The 23,249-nt window shown below is 40.9% G+C and overlaps 1 protein-coding gene across 14 annotated transcripts in view; it reads right to left on the bottom strand.

Moving 5' to 3' along the window:
• Lekr1 (leucine, glutamate and lysine rich 1) overlaps positions 1–23,249 on the bottom strand; it is a 176,721-nt gene that overhangs the window by 47,032 nt on the left and 106,440 nt on the right. For 6 of the 14 annotated variants that reach the window (XM_087626828.1, XM_087626818.1, XM_087626812.1 and 3 more), the window contains 3 exon segments: positions 22,401–22,482; positions 14,250–14,327; positions 11,585–11,788 (listed from right to left, as the gene is read on the bottom strand). In XM_087626828.1, coding sequence (XP_087482954.1) covers positions 11,585–11,788; positions 14,250–14,327; positions 22,401–22,482 — 364 coding nt within the window. 14 annotated transcript variants of the gene reach the window in all.

Raw genomic sequence — 23,249 nt, 5'->3', positions numbered from 1 at the left:
GGAAGGAAGATGGGGGAAGAGAAGGACCACCCAGATCCATGTGGCTTTAAATCGTCACAGGTAGCTATGAGTATCATTTAAGGGATAGATTATTACAGGACAATTTGTCGAATCTAAGTGGGCAGCTTATATCAATATCAATTGGCTCTGAATTCTTTGTTTTGGCATTTTGTGGGTTGAGAATTTACTGATATAAATCTGAAAAATTACAAGCCTCTAGTTTTGGTTTTACCGGGTTACATGGATTTGTGACAGCTAACTGCGAGATGGGAGGTCACTGCATGGGGCTAGCCACGAAGGCAGTGAGACCGATGGGGCCAGAGAGTAGCTGCTGCTAGCAAGGTATGGTGCACCCATTTTAATATTTAATGCAACAGCAAATGACTGACTGTGGGTTCCCCAGCCACTACTGATACATTTAACAGCACAACTACTGCACCAAAGGTGCAGGGAAGAGGCAGGGGACCAGGAAGTCTGCTGTGAGATTGTGCCTTCTAGTTATAGGGAAGCTACACCCACACATCTAAACAACATGACCGCCTAATGGAACTTGAACAATTCCAATGCTAGTTGACAACCCAATATAGATGGGAGTGTATGTGTGCGGGGAAGGGATTTCATAAGGCCCCACTCCTATATGAAAAGCTACAAGCATTTAACAATTGATGAGAGAATTAGTTTCCCTAGCAAACTAGATATATAGATATAGATATACAGATAATAGATATAGCTAGAGATAGAGATAGAGATATATAGATATAATGGTTAAGAGAAGGAGTCCATGTATTGGGAGAGAAGCCATAGCATGGATAGGAAGGAGGAAAGGGGGATGATGTGAGTCTCCATAGACTATTTCCTCAGTAAAACAGACATTTTCCCTGACCTAATGCCAAAAGCCCCATTTTTATGATTTAAGTCACCATTCTGAAATTTATAAGAACTTAATTTGTATTTTCAAAGTGAAATGAGATAGATGTGGTGGTTTGGAAAAAATGACCCCCGTTGCGTCACAGGGAGGGGCACAGCCTTGTGGGAGTGGGTAGAGCTTTGTTGGAGGAAGTGTGTCATGGTGGGGGTGGGCTTTGAGGTCTCCTATGCTAAAGCCACTCCCAGGGTGGCACGCAGTCTTCTTCCACCTGTGGATCAAGATGTAAATCTCTCAGCCCCTCCTCCAGCACCACACCCTCTTGCACTGCTCCTGTTTCCTCCATGACAATAATGGATCCCTAACTGTAATTCAGTCTAAATTAAATGTTTTCCTTTATAAGAGTTGCTGTGGTCATGGTGTATTTTCACAGCAATAAAAACCCTAAGACAAGTTGGCAATCAGGAGTGAGGTATTGCTGTGCTAGGCCTAACTGTGCTTTTGTTTGAAGGAATGTGGACTCTGGAACTTTGGGCTTTTAGAAAAGTAGTTGAACACAAGTAGGGTTAATGGGTAATCATGGCAGAAACAAGGAAGACAGTGGTGCGGAGGGTGATTTCAACCGCAGGGGCCTGGCTCAAGAGGTTCTTAAGGAAAAGAATATTTCTGTGTGTTCTGTGTGTCCTAAAGACTATTCTTATAATGTTTTGGCTAACAATGTGGCTGCTTTTTGCTCTTGTTTGAAAAATCTGCCCGAGGCTGAAGTGAAGAGTTTTGTATTAATTCTGTTGGCAGAGGAAATCTCAAAACTACCCAGTATTGACTCTGAGGTGTGTCTTTTTAGTGTTTACTCTTATGAATATCTATAATGGAAAGGAACAAGCTGAACAATGAAAAATACAAATGGAGAAAAAGGGTACTAGGAAGTGCAATGGAACTAAATCCTATGTTCAAGGGGATACACAGATTAAATAAAAACCTGTCATTAAATGGAATAAAGGGAGTGGTGACCTCAGGGCAAGATCCTACCCAGCTAGGCTTCCAACTTATGAAAAAGAACTAAAGAATACTATAGTGGTATATGCCTTTAGCCCCAATACTCTGGAGACAGAGACAAGCAGTACTCTGGAGTTCAAGGGCAGCCTGTTCTACAATAGCCAAGCTTAGGCAATGAAGTTAACCACTGAAAACAAAAACTAGTGAAGATATAATTGAATGAGGGGCCATGTTCCAGCCTCAGCGAGCAGCAGAACTTGGCAGTTTCAGCCATGTGGTTCTTGCTTTAGAGACAAGGCATGTGTCAGATGTGCTCCTGCATGGAAGCCTAGAGAGGCCATTCTGTGCAGCTGTGAAGGTGAAGCCTGAATTGCCTTGGAGACCCAGAGAGGTTAGAGATCCCAGAGTCATGCTACCTGCTGGGAAAAGCTGGTAGCAGGATGTGGAGCCAGCCCAAGAGAAAGAAGTGTGTTGCAGTCAACAAAGATCAAAGAAGTTGGGGATCTGAAGAGCGTTTTGACATCAGACATGGAGATGCAGAGTTTGGAGTTTGCTCAGCTGGGTTTTGGTCTTGCTTGGTCTAGCATTCCCTCAGTATCCTATGATGCATATCCTGTGCCACTGCATGTTGGAAGTATGCTTTTCATTTTGATTTTACAGGGGATTACTGTTAAGAGATTGTATGAGTCTCAGAAGAGACTTTGAACTTTGGACTTTTAAACAGAGCTGATACTATGATAGAACATTCGGACTTTTGAAGTTGGACTAAATAAATTTCACATTATGATATGGCTACAAGCCTATGGGAAGAATGGGACGGAATGTGGTGGCTTGAGTAAAAACAGCCCATATAGATCCATACTGAGTGGCACTATTAGGAGGTGTGGCCTTATTGGAGGAAGTGCATCACTAGAGGGTGTGCTTTAAGGTCAGAAACCCGGCTCAGTGACTATCACTTCCTGCTGCCTGTTGATCCAGATGTAGAACTCTCAGCTACTTCTCTAGTACCATGTCTGCCTGCCTGCTGCCATGCTTCCTGTCATGCTTTCTGCCGTGATGATAATGGACTAAACCTATTACCTAAACTGTAAGCCAGCCCCAATGAAATATTTTCCTTTGTAAGAGTTGCCATGGTCATGGTGTCTCTTCGCAGCAACAGAACACTAAGACAATAGGTCACCTAAGCATGTGCTAGCTATCATCTTGGAGCCTCAATTCCAACCCCACGTCAGCCCTCACTAGCTCCCTACATTCTCCATTTTCACCCACTGTTGCCATGCTCTGCTTCAGGTGGGAGCAGGACTTGTACTAGGACACCAGTACCCAGCCAAGACTCTATTCTTATACTCTCACAATGCCATGTCCGAGGGAGTGTGACATTAAATAAAAACAAAACCTACCATAACAGGTTGAGGGGCAGACTGTCACAGGAAAACCTTCCAGTTTCTGAATAAAAGGTCCTACATTTTTATTTTGCACTTTGCCTATAAAGTTATGTAGTAGGCTGGCATGTAGAATCTGTATGTTAATTTTATCTGTATAAAGTAACTGATTATATGCAATAGAGAGGCTACCAAAAAAAATCTCTAGCAAACTGAGAAAAACGTAGGCTGTGTCAAGAGGATATCATGCTCAAGTGTGCCTTGCTCTTCCCATTGTTTGAAATGAATTCAAGACAGTAATTTTGGTCTTAATTAAATATAATTAAATATGCATCATAGAATTTTAATAGGAACAACTAGAATAATAGAAATAAATTGCTAGTGAAAAAAATTTACCAAGAAAATACATAAAACTCCAACAATCCTCTCCCTAAAAGGTCAATAATGAACAGAAAAAGAGGGAGAGTAGAAAGATTCAAATAACAATAATAATGGTAAAAGGAGAGAGAAAGCAATACAAACTAAATAATCAACTGTAGTTCTGTGTTCTTCACACAAAATGCCCTGAAACAAGTGCAGGTAAAGGTGGAGGTGAAATGTGTGGGAAGAATGTGAACCGTGTGGCCAGGCAGACAGACTTCTACAACTAAGTCATTCTCTGGGGCTAAACTGATAATCGGCTTATTTTACTATGAGTATTTTAAACTTGGTTTTTCACCTTAAAATAGCTTCAAAATAAGAAATTAGCATAGCTCTAAAGCAAAACTAACAACTCTACACTACTGTGGACAGAGTCAACACAGCTCCTTTAGTTAAATCATTCCAGGACTGCTGCAAAGAACCACGGAAACACAGACTGCGCAAGTGCAGACTGCAGTAGGCGTGAGCTTCCAGGAGCTGTAATGGAGAGAGGGAGGGTCTCATACGGGGATCATGGCCACGTAAACACAGACTGCGCAAGTGCAGACTGCAGTAGGCGTGAGCTTCCAGGATGTAGGGAGGAGAGAGATGCAAATAAGGCTGACTTGAGGTTAGTATATAGAACCTTGTATGCAAATTATGGAAAATTTCATAATTATTTCCTTGTTCATATGACATTGACTACATACTAGGCCCAAAAATAAATTTCATCAAATCTAAAAATTGGCAACCATTTTACTATAACTTGTACTGTCTAATACCATAGAGTATTAGATATTTAAATACAGCTGAGATGTGCTGTGTGACAGACATGTGAGATTTGAACGTCAATAATCTAAAATACCTACAACAACCTTTAGAGTCTGCATATTTATTTTTTATTTTGAATATTATAAAAACATAGCAAAAAAGCACATATTAAAACTGAACAGATCTACTGGGAAAATAAAGAACTACATCTTATAACCTGAAAAAGAAACCAAAATAAAAAAAAAAAAAAAAACAACTGAGCAGAGCCACCCAAAGCCTCAATGAACTTCTCTACTGTTACAGCTGCCATTGGGAACAGAAGCTGAGGGGCCTCACACTGGACTTTATATATGTTGTCACTATATAATATACTTTTATGTACTTAACCACTACCAGAAATTAAAAACCCATGTAAGAGTTATTACTAGAAAAACAATTTGCTTTACATACTCTTTCATAACTCTTGTTCATTGTCTGCAAAAGATTACACATTTGATGTGTGTTGTAGATATATAAGGTTAAATAAAATATCATTAAATTTTATTTCATCTATTTATTTTGTTATTAATATGGCAACTAATTTTTAAATGCATATACCTTAAATTATATTCCTAATAAGATACGGTGTACATTCTGTAAAAACAAATATAGTTACAAAGTATAAGTAAGATACCTCTGTGTACTTGAAAAATTTTTTAAATGTTTCTGAATAAGCTATAGGTCAAACTAAAAATCATAATTAGTATTTAGATATACTTAAAACTAAACAACAATGAAAGTTCTGCATACATCAATACCTGTGAGGGAAAGATGGACCAGATTGGATAAATCGTGGTGTCCCGCAGGTTACAGTACAGATCAGGAAACAGAAGGTCCTTTACATACTATGCCTAAATCTCTGGACCTGAACACTGAACAATGCAAGTTCAGGATGTGCACTGGGCATTAAACCACAATTCCACATATGCTAAGGCAGTGCTGTCCCCTGAGCTGTATCCCTGGCCCCATGAATTTATTTCTATGAAGATAAATCACATATAAAGTCTAGCATCTTTAGGGCTAGAAACTTAATTAAAAATTTCAGAAAAGCAGGGCATAACAGCCTTGTAGGTTTGAAAATGTTCTTTATCAATTTGAGGGTGTTCCTTTCTACCCTAGTTTGCTGAGAAGATTACCACAGCCTTAGACCAGATGGGCTTGTGCAGAAGCACAAGGGGCTAACAGAGAGGTTCTCCTTTCCGGACTGAGAGTTGGTGATAATGTTCATTAAGGTATCTACAGGTCTTTTAAGAACTTGTGAAGAAAAGGAAATCACTAATAGAGCCGTAGCACAGAGGAGGAGGGTGTAGGGATGAGGAGAATTCCAGGTCAAGACCAAGGTGCTGTCTGAGCAGGTCCTGCGCAGAGGGCGTCACTGCTCTCTCTGGACACAGTAGTGCCACCTGTTCCTTTACAGGCAAGTCAGTCAGTACAGCTATGCTTTAAAGTCTAGAGAATTAAAAAAGAACGTCATCTTTGGTGTGAGGCAGAGGTGCTGGTTCTGATTGCATAGCTATCTCTGCTGGAGCAGAGGAAGTAAAGCAAAATGGGTGAGTTCAGAGTGGCAAGGAGGGGTGACAAAAGGAAACACACGGGTGTGGTGTTCCTCCTGGACATTTCTTACCTGCAGACTCACCTTCTAATTTGATTGAGGTGCTGGCAATTCCTAAATTTTATCTGCAGCTCAGATAAATTTGAGTATGACTCATGGACCCAGCTTTCCACCTGACTTCTGTTTTATTGAAATAATTTCTCAAGCCTTACACCTGGAACTTCATGTCTTACAATACAAATGCTTATTTTTTGCTCACAGAATGTGCTATCTGCTGTTCTCCTCCACAGGAATTGTTTCAGGAGCAACTTTACCTGAGGATGGTGCTTTATGACAGACAGAAAAGATAAATGATCAAAATGGACATTTGAAAACTTCTGTTCACAGTTCAATGTCAAGTAACGGAGTCTGGTAAGAACTGGGTGTAAACAGCATAGCCATTTCCCCATCCCCACTTCCGTCTCTTCTACTGTTTCTTGTATTGTCTCCAGTGAATCTACAGTGTGTTTGCTGTTGATTTTCCATTTTTAGAATACATCTATGCTCTCTTTTGTTCTAGCATCTTTAATTCAGCACAATTCTTTTTAAATGTATCTATTCTGTACGGTGCATCATTAGTCTATTTTTTTTCTGAGTAGTGTTCCATTGTACAAATGCAACCAGAACCGTTTCTCTAGTCATCTACTGATGGATACATAGATTGAGCCACAGACTTTGACTACCACAAACAAAGCCACTGTACCTATGAATGTTTGCATGTTTCCTGTCTCTTGGGTAAGTGTACAGACATGCAATGTCACATTTCCTTGTGTGCTCACTGGCCTTGTTTGGTAAAATGTCTGCACAAATCTTTTGCTTACTGGTTGCTTAAGTTTCTAAAACTGAGTTTCTAATATTCTTTTTGCATTCTGGAAACAAATCCTTTATTCAATATGTTTTTTGCAAATATGTTACTTTAAGCTATGAGTTGCCTTTTAGGTCTCTTAGTTTTCTAGTGAATATGTTATTAATAGTGGTTAAGTCATTTGAACTTCTAATAAGGTAGAAGAACTGTAAGATAGCATGTTTGTTTCCTTCGCACTCAATATATGGTTATTTATTTAATCAACAGTACACAAGTATACTTTTTAAGTAATACTATTCAACTAGGTAAAACCCTAAAATCATATTATAGTAAATTTGATCAAGAAAATGAGAAATAAAGAATCATTTTCATTAAAATGGCACTGAATATCAAAAAGGTCAGGATCATAGAGTAGACATGTCTGTCCATGTGTTCACTAAAAGTGGCCAAATGGGTCTTTCTGCCACCTTGGCACCTGTGGAGGTCTGCTGGGAACAGGACTACTGAAAAAAAAAAAAAAAGCAAGTATGTCTGGAGCACGAAGCTCTTCTTAAAATTGAAGGAGTTTATGCCTGAGATGAAATCGAGTCCTACTTAGGCAAGAAATGTGCTTATGTGTATAAAGCAAAAAACAATACAGTGACTCCTGGGGGCAAACCAAACAAAACCAGAGTGATCTGGGGAAAAGTAACTTGGGCCCATGGAAACAGTGGTATTGTTCATGCCAAATTCCAAAGCAACGATCCTGCAAAGGCCATTGGACACAGAATCCGTGTGATGCTGTACCTATCCCGGACCTAAACTAATGGAGAGTAAATAAATAAAAATGGATTTGTTTTAAAAAAAAAAAGTGAAAGTGACCAGATGGAAGAGTTCTGGCAATCTGGTACAATTTCCTTCTTCTCTTTTGTTTTGTATTCATTTTTCACATATATGTAGTTTTATTTATGTGTACATTTGTGTCTGTGTGTGGATTTATATATTTGAGTACTGGTGCCTGCAGAGGTCAAAAGAAGGCCCAGAATGCCCTGGAGCTTGAGTTACAGGGAGTTGTACACCGCTCAACATGGGTAGTGGGAACTAAATTCTGGTCTTCTGAAACAGCAGAGACTGCCGAACTATCTCTTCAGCCTCCACACTTTATTTCTAAAATCAGGTTTTCTCTTTGAACAGGTTTAGTTGGTTAAGAAATTCCAATGAACATTTCTAGATAGTGCCCATGAGTAACACTAGATGTAACCTCTACTACAAAGGGTACTTGTTAGGTCCAAAGGAAATGCCACTTCTTCAAACTCCAAAAAGCAGAAGGGACATGGTTACCAGCGGTACCTATCAGTGCATCAAAATGCATGCTGACCTCCAGGCCCCCACAGCATCACAAGTATCACAAGTACATGTTATACATTCCAAAGTCCATAAGAGCTAACATCCTAGCTCTCACCTCCTTCCTACCCTAAACTCCCCAGTTCATAGGTTTTTCTCTCCATCATCAACTTATTCTCCTTATAACCTAGCTATTTTGGCTATGCTCCCTCTGTGTCTCCCTCTCTTTGTCTCCTCTGTCTCTCCCAGTTTCCTCTCTCTTTGTCTTGCCTTACTCTCCCTTTCTCTATGTCTCCATGGCCCTCCTTCTGCTCTGGCTTCTCTCATGGTTAATTCTACTCTGCTGACCATGTTCAGTCTACATCTTTCTCTCTCTGTTCTGGATTCTTCCAGATGCCTCTGCCTCTCTGCCTCTCTGCCTCTGCCTCTCTGCCCCTCTGCCTCTCTGCCCCTCTGCCCCTCTGCCCCTCTGCCCCTCTGCCTCTCTGCCTCTCTGCCCCTCTGCCCCTCTGCCTCTCTCTGTCTCTCTGCCCCTCTTTCTTTGCCTCTGCCTCTCTTTGCCTCTGCCCCTGCCTCCTTCCCCCAGCCCCCCCTCTAACAAAATCCCTTCCCTTTCCCAAACCATGAAGCAGTCATGTCATCAGTTTATAGTACTGAGTATCTGAGATGTCTAGATTCCAGCCTCCCTCAAACCAGTTTTAATAAAATACATTCCATATTCAGTCTCCTCATGAACAAAACACTGCTCATTACAACAAAGCCTTCAGGTTTGGTAGGCTATAGCAGCTGAAATCGGACCAGGTTCAAAAAAGCTTTAAAAAGTAAACAAGATGTACTAAATTTACAAGGAATTGGGAAGTCTGTTGGGACAGTCGAACAAAGAACAAGGAGTTTTAAGTAAACTCTTATCCTATGAATTTACAACTGTGAGGGAAATTTTATTTGAACCTGTGCTCACTAGAATAAAGACCTTTCTACCTCTTTGATTCCTGAGTCTCTGTTACTGGCTCTAAGAAAGAAGTCTTTATTGGGATAAAGAGAGAAGGCATATACGTGGCATTCTAGGAACTCCCTTGATTAGAATAGAATTTGAAAAGAATAGTGTGTATAATGGTGATCAATTCTGACTCCCCAAATGAGCCACACTCAGGCAGTATACCCATGGAGGGACTTGCACACTAAGGTTACAACACAGTGAAAAGGGAAAGCATTCTTGTATAGAAACAAGTTAAAAGGACCAACTCTGACCACAGTTTGTTAGAAACCTAGAGGAGTTGGGGAAGAGAATAATATCAGTTATAAAGGTCCATCTGTCTCTCAAAAGCTAAAGCTGCACTCAAGTAGATACCGAACCTCTTCAGAACTGGTTCCAGAGATGATGATGTTTTAGTTAGAGGAAACACCACAGATTTAAGTCTTAAACCTGAGTTCACTAAGAATCACATAACGGAGATTTCCATCAGAATCTTGCTTAGCCACTGTACTCCCAGCTCCTATTTTCAGCAAGTCAGAAGCCCTAAAAAACTGGGAGGAGCTTCCCAGTTTCAAATCCTGTAATCAGCGGTTTGATGGAGATGAAATACACCCTCATCCAGTTAGCAGATACCTAGCTGCCTAGCAGTACCGAGTGCCTGCTGTGTGTCAGGAGCTGCTCGAGTTTGATGCAATGGCTCTTATCACACCTTAGAAATATGTTTATACAATTCCCCCAATGTTAGAAGAAATGAAGGCCAGAGAGCAAATCCCTGAGGTGATACGATTCACAAGTGGCCGAGCTAGTGCGAGCTGTGCCGGTATGGAGTGTCTGCAGTGAGTCATGATGATCTTCTGCAAGCTTCTCAAATGGAGCTGTGGCCGTCTCCACCACTCTGCCCTTCAATCTCTCCACATTTTTTTTTTAAATTAACATTTTCAGAGTTGACACAATACGCAAATTAGGATATACTTGCAATTAAGGATATTTATTTTAAAAGCTAACTTTTAAATTCTCGGCCTCAAGAGAAAATGAGACTCTAATTTCTTATATAAATGCAAAATTTTAGATTCCCTTAATTACAGTTAAAAATGTAACTGCAAACAAACGTCAAACCAGAATGCCAAAACAACAGCTTTAAGTCCCGTTTCACAAGTTGTTCTTTTAGAGATGTCTTCACACTGTCAATCAAAGAGATAATTTTGATTTTGCCACAGCTCCTGCCTCCATTAAAAACAGCACGTGTGCGATGGCACAAGAAGCTGGGCAAGTGTGTCGTTCTCGAAGCTGTTGATGAATGGGAAACCAGAGAGAATGGTGAGTCTGGGGAGAAAGTTTTGTTATATTATTGAAGATAGTATTAAGCCCGTCCTCTGGTAATGCTATACTCTGATAATGACATCAAAATGGAATGACTCCAAGGATTAATTGTTACATAATCAGATAATACTGAATTCAACAGATGTTTGCTGAGTATCTACATGGTGACAACAAGCTATAAAAATGATGCTTTGAGGAGTTAGTGCTCCAAAAACAAACAAACAAACAAACAACAACAAAACCCCAAACCATGAACACACACACACACACACACACACCAAACGCAATAAATAAAAATTTTAAATTATATAATGACAAACAGCCAACCAATCATCAGCTTCCTATGCATAAAGAATAATAAAAAAGTAAAAATCAGTCCCACTGACAACACCTTCAGATTGCCAGGCCTTTACTAACCATCTTCTGGCCTTCTTCTGTCTGTGTAAAGCTTGTATTATTCTAGAATGTAAAAATTAGATCAATATGTACAAAAGAATGTTCTCTTCATCCCTATTTAAAAAAAATCAAAGGGAAAACTCAAATTTTGTGCTATATGTTAGACATACAATTAAAACAAAGGATGAATGAAGACATTCTAGGCAAATTAAACAAGAAAGAAAGCAGAGCTGAAATGTCATTACAGAAAATGCTAATTCCAAGGCAAATGACCTGAACAAAGTATCATGAGAGTCTGGGCCGGATGCTTTCAGTCCCAGTGACGCTGCCTTTATGGAAACCTCAGAAGGACAGCTAGAGAGGAACCATTAAAAAGGAGGAGTGGTAAAAAGCCAACAAACATTTTTGTTAAAAACAGACTCCACCAATGTTTGATAACATTATAAATGTTCACAAATGATCAAATGCTGAGTAGAATTCTGAGAGCCATACGACCCGAACCCCATCTGTGCTTTGTCCAACTGAAGGCTTCATACAGCAGTTAATGAGGCCGAGCCTCAGCTTGATCACTTAGAAGTGTGGTAATGAAGTTCAATAAACTTACGTGTGAAATGTGTCTTAAGCCCTGAATTTAATGTCATTGTAACATCCATGTTGGGGTTTTAAATGTATAGTGAATACTTATCTAAAGGTAGCATTTTTAAGGAAGTATTCTCGACTGCACCTTTCATTTTTCAGCGTTAAAATTTCTTCCTGTGTCTGAAGCAGGAGCGTTTTGGTCATCTCTAGTTCATTTTCGGCAAGGTTGATTCTTCGCTTTATATCTTCCTCTTGTCTCCCTTTTGTAGTCAGCTCTTCCTGTACGGTTTTATATAGTTGTTGACAAGTAATTAAAGAGTCTTCTTTTTCTTTAAGTAGCCTTTTGTGCCTAAAAGGAATAAAAAATATCTCAAACATGCATTAGATACTATGATTTCATAGTTATAGTATGATTTTATATTTTATAGAACTTTCATTTGAAGTTTGATCATAGTATAACTAAAAAAAAAAAACAAACAAAGATGCTAAGAACATGGCTAATTCTGTGGTGCTCTCCCCATCGTGATAGCTAATCTTCATTGCCAACTTGGCTGGACTGACTCACCATGGGCTCTGCATGTGTCTATGAAGGTGTTCCTGAAAGGTTTTAAGCAAGGAGGGAAGATATATAGAGAACACTATGAACATAGGCAACACCATTCCATGACCTAGGGTCCAGGCTGAAAAAATAAAATGGAATCTGAGTTCCCATAATTCCCTGCTCTCTATTTTCTGACTGTGTAAGCTGTAACTAGTTGCCTTATGCTATTGCTACCATGTCTTCCCTGCCATAATGAGCCCTGTCTTCTTAAAAATGAGCTCAAACAAACCCTTGCATCCTTAAGTTACCTTTTTAAAGGTGACATGTGATGTGGTACTGTAGGGTTTGGTGTTGTCTTGGCGGGTTTGAATTGCTCTGGTTAGATTTTACCTTGCTACAATTCTGTTCCTCCTGTTTGGAATGGGAATACTTACTCTGTTCATGACAATGGGAAAAGGGACAGAAAATTGGATTCAAAGAGTGAGGTAAACTGAGCGTGTGGATCTTAGGGTTGGGGACAGGTTTGTGGAAAGAATGAGAAAGAGTCTGGAAGTTAGGACAAGAGGGACCTGTGAGTGCTATGAGCAAGATGTAAGGAACCACTCTAGCAGAAAACAAAACTCTCACAATGCAGACAGTGGAACCTTGGATCATGAGCTCTCAGAGAAGAACAAGGAATGGGCCATTCATGTAAGATTCTGGAAAAGAACACAGTTTCCCTCATGCCCCAAGAACTTGGAGGAGGCCAGATTCAAAACCAAAGACTCATTTGGTTGAGAAAATGTGAGGGCAGAAGAAGAGTCAGGCTGTGCCGTGGTCACTGTTCACTGTGACAAGGAATGACAAGCCAAGCAGAACAACATAAAAACGTGTGCTTTTGTGAAGGACTGTCAGTTTAAAGTCGCTGGCAAGGCAACGGCAGACACAATAGTTGTAACTGTTAGAGACTCAGACCATTCAAGACAAGCCTCAAACTATACTCATGGGAAAATGGGACCGGTGCCCCCAGCACCCACATCATAGGTGTCAAATGGTGAAAATGCATATTCACTTAGAAGAGAAGCTGGACTGAAAAGGCCCCTGAAGGGATTCCCAGTTTGAAAACAATAAGTTTGGAAAACACTTTCTCAGATTCGGACATGTGATAAAGAGAGTTAGCAGCAGAACTAGGCAGTGCCATCTACCTGGTACTGGGCTTATAGGCACGCAAAATACAAGGGTTCTCGGGAGGTCTTGGAGGCTTTCACCAAGAGACTCTGGGCAAAGCTGTGAAGGTGAAGCCTATGTTGCCATGGAGATTGCACGGTATTAGAGAGGCCAGGATCCTAGGGTGCCTGCTGAGGAAGCTGCAAGCCTGGAAGGAGAAAGGTTACAAGTACTGTAGGAGGTAGGCTTGAAGGGACGGGTGCTGTGGAAGGCCAGATCATTCTATCACGAGCCCCACATGCGTGACGTGGTACTGTAGGATGTGGTGTTGTCTTGGTGGGTTTGAGTTACTTTAGTTAGGTTTTACCTTGCCGCAATTCTGTTCCTCCCCCTTTGGAATGTGAATGCTTACACTGTGGTGTTATATATTAGAAGCATGCAAATTGGTTTCTTATTTTATAATTGCTTTCTTAACCAGACTAACTGCCTTAAGTCTCACAAGATTTTGGATTTTGGGAAAGTCTTGGGATTTTTAAAGACTAGGGTATGCATCCCAAGATGAAAAAGTGACTTCAGGGGACAGGGTGGAATGCTAAGCTGTTAACAGTAATGCATTTGGAGATCAAGTTAGCACGGGGCAGAGCTGCTTCTGTGCATCTTCAGGTCAGGTTGGCAGGACTTAGTCATCATGGAAAGACTTCTTTAGGGTATCTATAAGGCTGTTCTGGGAAAGGTTTAATAGAGGAGGAAGAACTACCCCAGCACTATCACAGCACATGCTGAGAGAGAAGGAGAAGCAAACAGAACACCAGCATTTATGTTTCCTGACTACGTGACTACTCACTTCATGTGTCCGCCATCCTATGGACTGACACTTTTCCTTCTTAATCTGTGAACCAAAAACAAACTCATCTCCCCTTAAGTTGCTTTTGTCACCGCAACGAAAAAGGTAGCAATGCCACTGTAGGCGGAGACAGAAGCAAGGAACAACTGTGAAGTATTAGGGGTACAATTAGGCATTACATATGCAAGAAAATAGCACGCACATTCTTAATAAGATGATCTTTAAAATATGGCTTAAGTATAGTTATTAAAATGTTTATTAAAAGTTTTCAGTATATACCTTGACTCAGAGATAATGGACTCAAACTTCAGTTTTCTAAGTTCTCTTTCACAGTTATTAGCATCATTAGATTTTTTCCTAAGGCAAAGGATTTTGAAGTAGTTAAAATTCATTATTTCAAAATTAAATATTTTCCATATCTTAAAATATTCACATTGTTATTATTTAAAGATGCACTTATTCAAGTCAACACCTGCCAGGTGGGTCATATTTAATTAATAAGGGTATGCTCTTTGAACATAATCAAACAAACTCCACAAAAAACAAGTGAGATCCCACCTTATAGTTTGGGGAACTGACCAAAAGTGGGGAGACTCCAGAGGGAAAATGACCTTGGGATGAAGTGACACTATAGAATCCAGCTGTTCCTTTTGACATCATTTTAAGCCTGGGGACTGTCTCAGTAAGAACCATGCAGGGGAATTAAAACTCTGGCAGAAAATGCTAGTCTTTTTGGCTCTAAGAACCAGAGAAAAAGGTTTCAAGCAACCTCAACTGCTGGGAAGAGAAGGGTTAAACCTGACTAGGACATAGCTTAGTAGGGAGCCCCAGGTATGAGCTCTGCTGGTTTCCAATCTTCAAGTGCATAGGTGAAGACAGAATCACTGGAGGGAGATGGAGCTGCTGCCCTGGAGACAGTCTGCAGGGCAAGACAGGCCCATGCATCATTGCCCGCATCATGATACCACCCTTGTCATTAGTTTTTTTGTCAACTTGGCACAAGCTGGGGTATTTGGGAAGAGGAAATTTCAACTGAGAAAACACCCTATTAAATTGACCTGTGCCATTTCTTGATTAATATTAATGTGAGAAGGCCTAGCCCACTGTGGGTGGTGCCACACCTTAGCAAGTAGTCCTGAGTTGTGGGAGAAAGCAGATTTAGCCTCCGGGGGAGCAAACCAACTAGCAGTATTCCTCCATGGTCTCCGTGTCAATTCCTGCTTCTAGGTTCCTGCTCTGAGTTCCTGCTCTGACTGTCCTTTATAATGGACTGCACGCAATAAGTTCAAATAAACCATTTCCTCTATAAGTCGCTTTTGGTCACGGTGTTTATCACAGCAACAGAAAGCAAACGAGGACAGTACTTGAGATAAGACCATGTAACAAGGAGTGACATAGTACAGCAGAATGTCACCAGGTCACATACAGACAAAAAAATTCTCACAAGTCATTACAGAGGTACTGGGAAATCAGAACATTAACAGTTATATGCTAATAAGAGCAAAAGCTTGTATGTCAGAGTGTCCAGCTGTGTCAAAGGGCAGGCTGCAGCTTCACACATTGGTACCCATGAGCGTTAGAAGCCTATTGTGGCACAGACTGCTAAGTGAGGAGTGGTAGCTGCTGATCAAACATAAGCATGCACCAGAGATTAGAACATGTGTCTTGTGTAACCATTTTAGACATACGGTGGTCCTCTCTCCATGTCTGTGGTTTTGTGTTCTGAAGTTGCTGTTACTCTACTGCAGTTAAAAAAATAATAAACTGTTCCAGAACTAATTAGTGAGTTTTAAATTGCTCACAACTGACAACTACTATGAACTCTAATGTCCCACCCCTCCCACCAAGGGTAGTCATCGCTTTGTCCTGTGTGCTCACATTGTTCATGCTATCTTGGTTCTGCTCAGCGATCAGATCTACTGCTGTTTAACACAGTGGCTGCTTTTAAGAAATCTTTACATAGCAGCCCAGGACCATAGTACAATGTCACTTACCACACTTCGTCAGGTAGTCCTTGTAAGTATCTCATAAGATAGTGAACACAGTATCATAGGATCTGAGAGAGTGCTTATTCCTATAACTTTCATTGCATTATTACTATCTTATCCTGTGCTTAATATATAAATTAAACTTTGTCATGGGCAGACAGGGGTGGTGGACTGAGAGTGACCCCATAGGCTTAGATGAGTGAATACACGGTCCCTAGTTGGTGGAGTCATTTGGGAGGGATTGGGAGATACAGTTTTGTTGAAGGAGTTATGTCACTGGGGTAGGGTGGGGTGGGCTGGGCTGGGCTTTGAGGTCTCAAAGGTTACTGCCATTCCTAGTGTGCCCTTTCTCTGCTCCTGTTTGTGGATCAATATGTGAGCTCTCAGCTGTTTTTGCTGTCTTGCTTTTGTTCCCCCATCATGGACTCCAACCCTCTGAGGTTGTAAGCTCCAATTAAATGCTTGGTCATGATCTTTTAACACAATGGTAGAAAAGTAAATGAGGAAGGAACAGGAAAAACTATGTGGGGTGGGGGTGGGGATGGGGTGAGGGTGGGGTGGGTTTCAATACTAACTGTGGTGGTTTAGAACTCAGGGTCGTTTTGTTTTGTTTGAGACAGGGTACACCATGTAGCTCTGGCTGTCCTGGAATTCACTATGTAGACCAGATTGGCCTAGAGATCACAGAGATCCATGTGCCTCTGCTTTCCGTGTGCCATGCTTAAAAGAACATGCTACTGCAGCTTGCTAGGCATTGAGTCTTGAAGCATAACCCTTGTGGATGAGGGGTAGACAACTACTATACTAATAACTAATTGACAAATTCCACAATTTTTCAAAGAATTTGTTTCTTTTACTGTACTCATGAAAATAACTCAATCTTCAGGAGATATATAAGCATACTACACAAACCTCACTCATTCCTGTGTACTCTTGACAGGTAACTGTTAATAATTATATCAATTATGTTTTCAGTTCACGTAAACCCATGTCAAGTGTATACATTCATACTCAATATGAAAGGGATAATTTTATGCTCACGTCTTTAATCCCTCAACTCCTAATAGCTTGTTTTTCCTAATAGTTATTTTTTCTTTTATAGGTATAATTCTGGATATACTTGAATATCAATTTTACTAGCTTCAATGTATTCTGTTGCTAATTTGAATTTCTTAAGTCTCATTGCATGAATTCCTAGTCACTCTGAGGAGTAGGATGGGGCTTGGAGCAGTTTTTGTCATATATTTAGTGAATTTTTGTTGTGTTCACAGTTGGCTTCCAAGTCTGTCTGTCTGCTTTCCTGTTTATCCTTGGAGGTGTGGTGAGGCACAGAGTTTGCTACCTGCTGTGTGGCGTGAGCTCTGTCTCGGGCTATGAATCCCTATACGCATTGCTTTAGTCTGAGCAGGTAGGGAAGCCTCTGTAAACCCTGGCTTGACTGACTGGAAGCTTTCGATGATGGGTCATCTGGCTTAAGTATTCCAAATGTGATTCCTCAGAGGGACTCCCCTTATATAACCATCAGAATATGCACAGAATATGATCACCTCCACATTATATGCCAAAATGGATCATGGCATGGGAATATTTAGACGAATTTTTAACAACTCCTTAGGATTCACTAGGTCTTGGCTTCCTAATGGACTTGATAAAAAGCTTGCCTATTGTAGACTACCACTGACAGTACACTTCTTGTTCATGGCTCAATAGAATCAACCCCTTTACTGTCCTTTCTATGCATCATCTTTCAAAAGTTCCTGAGAAGTTCTCATCTATGGTAGTTGTTCATGTCTTATTTATCTGCTTTTATGCTAATACATACATATACACTCAGTACATCTACATATATATTTTTTATCCTGATATATGTGTGCATAGTTAACATTTACAGCAACATCAAATCCCTTGATAATATTGCTGATAATATATGAATATAATGCAAATATATTTTACATCTTCATATAAATATATTAAAAATAATGCCTAGGATCTTATGCATGCCAGGTAATTCTTTACTACTATGCATTAATTTCAGCCCTTTTTCTAATTTTCATTTTGAGACACAGTCTAAGTTGTTCAGGCTGGTCTTAAATATATGCTGTAGCCCATTGTTGTATACCAATTTGCTTCCAAATAAAACATTCCATCTTGAAAGTTCCTTAAAATACAGGACATTCTAAACGGAAGTAAAACATTCAATCCTGCGGGGAAACTAGTTAAGCTTAGGAAGTAAACAACTCAAAAGTTTCAGGAAGTCCCTGAAACTGACCAGATTCACTAGCACCCTCCCCAAGTATATAAATCATAAGGATGGACAGTCACTCTCAGACCAGCTGAGCTACATGAAGAGGCAGATCACCTGTAATGGCTATTCTTAGTTGCCAATTTGACTACATCTGGAATTAACTAAAATCTAGAAATGGGAGGGATTTTTGCTTAATTTGAAGACGTAGATTCACTTTTAATCTGTATCTTTGAGGTAGGAAAACACAGGCCTTTAATCTGGATCTTGAGGTAGGAAGACACACCTTTAATCTGGGCCATGCCTTCTGGTGGTAGCCTTGGTAAGGACATGAAAGAAGAACCCTTTGATGTTTGCTTGCTTGCCCTCATCTTGCTAGCAAGTCCATTGCTTCACTGGAATTAGAGCTTACTTCTTCAGGATGCCAACATATACTGGAGACCAGCTGAGACATCCAGTCTTCTGGACTGAGGAACTACCGGATTCTTGGACTTTTTGTTCACAGCCAGCCATTGTTGGATTAGCTGGACTTCAGCCACTAAATCAATCTAATAATTATAATCCTTTATATATAATTAGAGAGATTCATTTTTTAAGTTCTATTACTTTAGAGAACCCTGATTCATACATCAGCTAAGGTTTCTAAAAGAAGCCAGAGAACAGCCAAGCTTCTTGGAAGAGCGGAGACCAACTAAGCCACCAGAACAGAGCTCAGATAATTAATCTACCTTAAAAAGGTTCAGACCAACTAAACTACCTGGGAAAGACACTCTCCCACCTGTTGCCTGCAGGCTGTGCTGTATACTCGAGGTTTCCAGCTTTTGTGAGCTGCCACTAATGTGAGGGAGATTTTTGGTGCTATAGCTGTCTTTGAGTCATTTCTGCTCCCGAAAGTAACCCCAAGAAACTCATTGTTACACCAATTCGATGTGGATGGTATCCATACTTTGGTCTGTAGTGAGTTCCCTATCTGGAGTGTTTATTGATGCATGTATGCATATATGCATGTATATATGCATGCTACTTGTATGTCTAATGTCCTCAGAAGTCAGGAGAGGGCTCTGGATCCTCTGGAACTGAAATTAGACATGGCTGTGAGGCACCATGTAGAACTGAACCCTAGTCCTTTGCAAGAACAATCATTGCTGTTAATTGCTGAACCATCTCTCCTGCTCCCTGTACATCAGATCTTTGAATAAATTACTTTAAATTCAAACTTATCATTGGTCAGAACACAAATTCGGTTCTAACCTAATAAATAATAACATGTGTAGAGAGCTGGTGAGCTCTGAGCATAGTGAGACTCCTGGGCTTTGATCCCAAATGCTCCCCAGCTCTACCCCCCTTTACCCCAAGCAGCACACAGAAGGCAGGTGGAGCACAGACAGATGAGGAGTGCAGACATGCACAGAGCAAGGTCTCTAGCACCAGGGGCCCCGTAAGTGGCTCTTTTACAATCCATGTTTTCTAAAAGTGGGCACTTGCTCCAAGTTTTCACAGAAGCAGTTCTCCTGCGGGTGGGTGGGAAGCAGCGCTTCTGTAAGCTGATGTCACAGCACAGTATTCCTGCAATCCTAGGGCAATTCCCTTGTGAGCAGTTAGTGTGATGGACTGTCACGAGGCCACTCGCTTCCTCCTCGGCCTGCTCTGCCTTGACTCCCACCACTTCTCAGTACTCAGGTTACAAATATTAAAAGTACAGTTAGGCAAACAGCACAAGGCTTATGTTAATGTTAATGAAATGGCTCTTGAAATCTCAGTTTGTGTATCAACCAGTGACCTTTCCATTTTTGCTCCCATCTTACTTTCCCAAGACCCTACCTGTAAGCGTCATGTGGCAGCATCATGTGGCATGATCCCAGATTCAATCTCAGCTTACTCAGGTGCTCACACTTTTCTAGTCCCAGGCTGACTGCCTCAGCTTTTCTTCTCAACCTTATTTTTTATTATTTGATTTTAACGTGTGTGTGTGTGTGTGTGTGTGTGTGTGTGTGTGTGTACCTCTAGGTGAGTGCAGGTGCCCACAGAGGCCAGAGGAGTTGGCTCCCCTGGAGCTAGAGTTGCAGATTTTCTGAGCTGCTTGATGTTGAGTGCTGGGAGCCAAATTTAGGTCCTCTAAAGAGCAGCGTCTCCGCAGTCTCCCTCTCCACTTCCTGAGCTCCAGGGGCAGGGGTTGGTTGGGTCAGCAAGGAGATGGCTCAGAGGTAAAGGCACATCTCTCCAACCCTGAGGATCTCAGTTCAAGCCCTTGCACATGTATGATGGAAGGAGGGAACTGCCTGAGTCTCATAAGCTGGTCTCGGACGTCTGCACTGTGCCATAGTATGCATGTGCTTTGAACAGTCACACGTGTGCATGCACATTTGTATACATGTAGACATGTGCTAGTGCACACACATGTGCACGTGCACACACACTTAGACACACAAATGTAGTAATAGCAACAATAGTAGTGATAATAACAAAAGAAGCAAATGTTCCACCGTGGCTGTGGTCTGATGAGGCTGCTGTCTCCACAAGACTTCCATATGGACACAGTCTTCTGATATTATAGACAGAACATGGACTTTTTATTTTTGCAATTGCTGTCTTGTTTCTTTTTCATGTTTCTTATCTCACAGAAACTTACTTCTTGTGCCTGAGGAAGAAAGGCACCAAGAATTCCCTGCTTTCTCACCACTTTACCTTAGCATCCTACCCTGGTAACCAAACCTCTGGCCATATTGTACTATTAACTTCTTGTTTCCCTAAAACAAAGCACTTGCTACAAATAATCTAACTATACACTAATTTCATTAGACATTTCTGGAGTTTGCTCCTTTTTATGTTGTTCAGTATTTGATTAAACACGTTGTTCTTAGGCATAGCCATGGTCAACACAGACATTAGGTTGCTAAGCATCCTAATATTTATCTGTATGAGACTGAGCCTTGTGACGACAGTTACTGAAACCAGTTTCCTAGACTATACATCAAGGAGAAAAGTGGTGTACTTTTCTTTCAAAGTTCATGTGCATTTTATTTTAACATTATAATATAGATACACCATGTTTATATATAGTCTCTCAAATTCCTAAAATAAATTATTTTTAAAACAAATACTGCCCTGGGTAGTTTTTATATGTGTATATTACCTCTCTTTCTCTGTCTCTCTCTGTATGCCTCTGTGTGTGTATGTTTGTGTGTGTAAGCATGTGTATGGTGTGGTGTACATGTGGAGGTCCTTGCCTTCTACCATGTTTGCAACATCGTCTCTGTTCTTTTGCATTCACATATGCCAAGCTGGCTGTGGATTCTAAAGGCTCTCCTGCCTCTGGCTCTCAGGTCATAACAGAAACAGTGAGGTTATAGACAGGTGCTGCATCCCTGGCTTTAAGTGGGCACTGGGTATTCAAAACCCAGGAGTTTACACAGTAAGTGTTTGACCCATTGGGCTACTTTCTCACCTCTGGGCATTTTTTAAAAAATATGCCTGAGCATATTTGTATGTATGTATGTATGTATGTATGTATGTATGTATGTATTGTATTGTATATAAGTACACTGTAGCTGTCTTAGGCACACCAGAAGAGGGCGCCAGATCCGATTACAGATGGTTGTGAGCCACCATGTGGTTGCTGGGATTTGAACTCAGGACCTCTGGAAGAGCAGTCAGTGCTCTTAACCGCTGAGTCATCTCTCCAGCCCACCTCTGGACATTTTATAAGGTCATTTTCTTATCATTTGATTTCCAGCATTTTCTCCTTGTTTTCATAAAACATAATCAACATTTTAAAAGTGCTCTGTTTTGAACTTAAAATTAGAAATTTTAAGAAACAACAATTGAGAAAATTTAAATGAAATGTTGTAGGCAGTAAAGAAATGAATATAAGGAAAAATGAGAGAATTACTCCATTTGAACATCAAGAGAAATCACTGGTGCACAGCTAGGTAACCTTCTCTACTTGATCCCAGCCTAGAGGTCAAGAAACAACTCGTAGGTTCTTTCCCGGGGGACAGAAACACTTTACTGAGTTAAAAGGGTGACAGGTCCACCAATACTCATTTCAGGCTACAACAGAACCACAAGAAGCCACAGCAGACCATCACCTACAACTGAACCACTGCCTGAAGATGACACCCTGGCGTCTTTCCAAAGTCTTAGTTTTGTGACACATCAATGGGCAAGCCACTCTCACAGCTGTTTAGTGTTACACCTTACATGAGCATCTCTTTACAGTTGTCCAGCTCCTTCACTGTCTTCTGAAGTCTCAGCCCAAGGGCCTCTACTTGACACTGTAAATCTGAAACGACACAGCATGTTCATTAGTACACTAGTGTGTAGGGGTAGTTTTTAGCTATACTGCTTTGGAGGAACGGGGAATCACCAAGACTTGGGGTAGAAGAGCTTCTGGAGAGAGAGCTAACCAGTCATGTAAGAATTTGGGCAAGTAGCCACTGGCCACTTCCCCGATTGGGCCTGAGGTATCAGGGTAAGGTTTAGATGTGCCCAGCCTTTGAGCTAGTCACAGCATGTCAAAAAAAACGTGTGTGTGTGTGTGTGTGTGTGTGTGTGTGTGTGTGTGTGTGTGTGTGTTCCATTCGAGAATCCAGATAGCTCCTGGATGCATGCATGCGACCAGCTGGGAGCCAGAAGCTACCACTACACTAATGTCTAGTGCTACACTAGCATCTAGTGCTTTTCTAAACTCAACTGAACCCTCTGAAATTTCTCTTAACCTCCTAAGAGCAACACAGGTTGCTCTTCCCCTTTGCCTGTATTGTTCTATGCAACACGTCCGTGGCCCTCACAACAGCCCACACAACTGGCCTTTTCTCCCTTCATGTGTCAGGCTTATTTGGAAGCACCTAACAGGCTAACCATCTAGTGTTTTCAAGGAAAGTTGTGCGGCTGGCACACTCCACACATTTCTGATCACATGGCTCATCTCTTAAAACCTTTGGCTGTCTGAGCTTCTGTTCCCAAACTGAGGCTCTGGATAGAAATGTAAGAAAAATGACGTGCCAGGCTCATGGTTGATAGTTTAACTCTGAGTAGCATCTAAACAGC

The sequence above is a fragment of the Rattus norvegicus genome, chromosome 2 (genome assembly GCF_021556685.1).
Source record: "Rattus norvegicus strain SHRSP/BbbUtx chromosome 2, alternate assembly SHRSP_T2T, whole genome shotgun sequence".
NCBI classification, from domain to species: Eukaryota; Metazoa; Chordata; class Mammalia; order Rodentia; family Muridae; genus Rattus; species Rattus norvegicus.
Note: the sequence above shows the minus strand (reverse complement) of the source record. Positions and strands in the feature narration are given on the sequence as shown.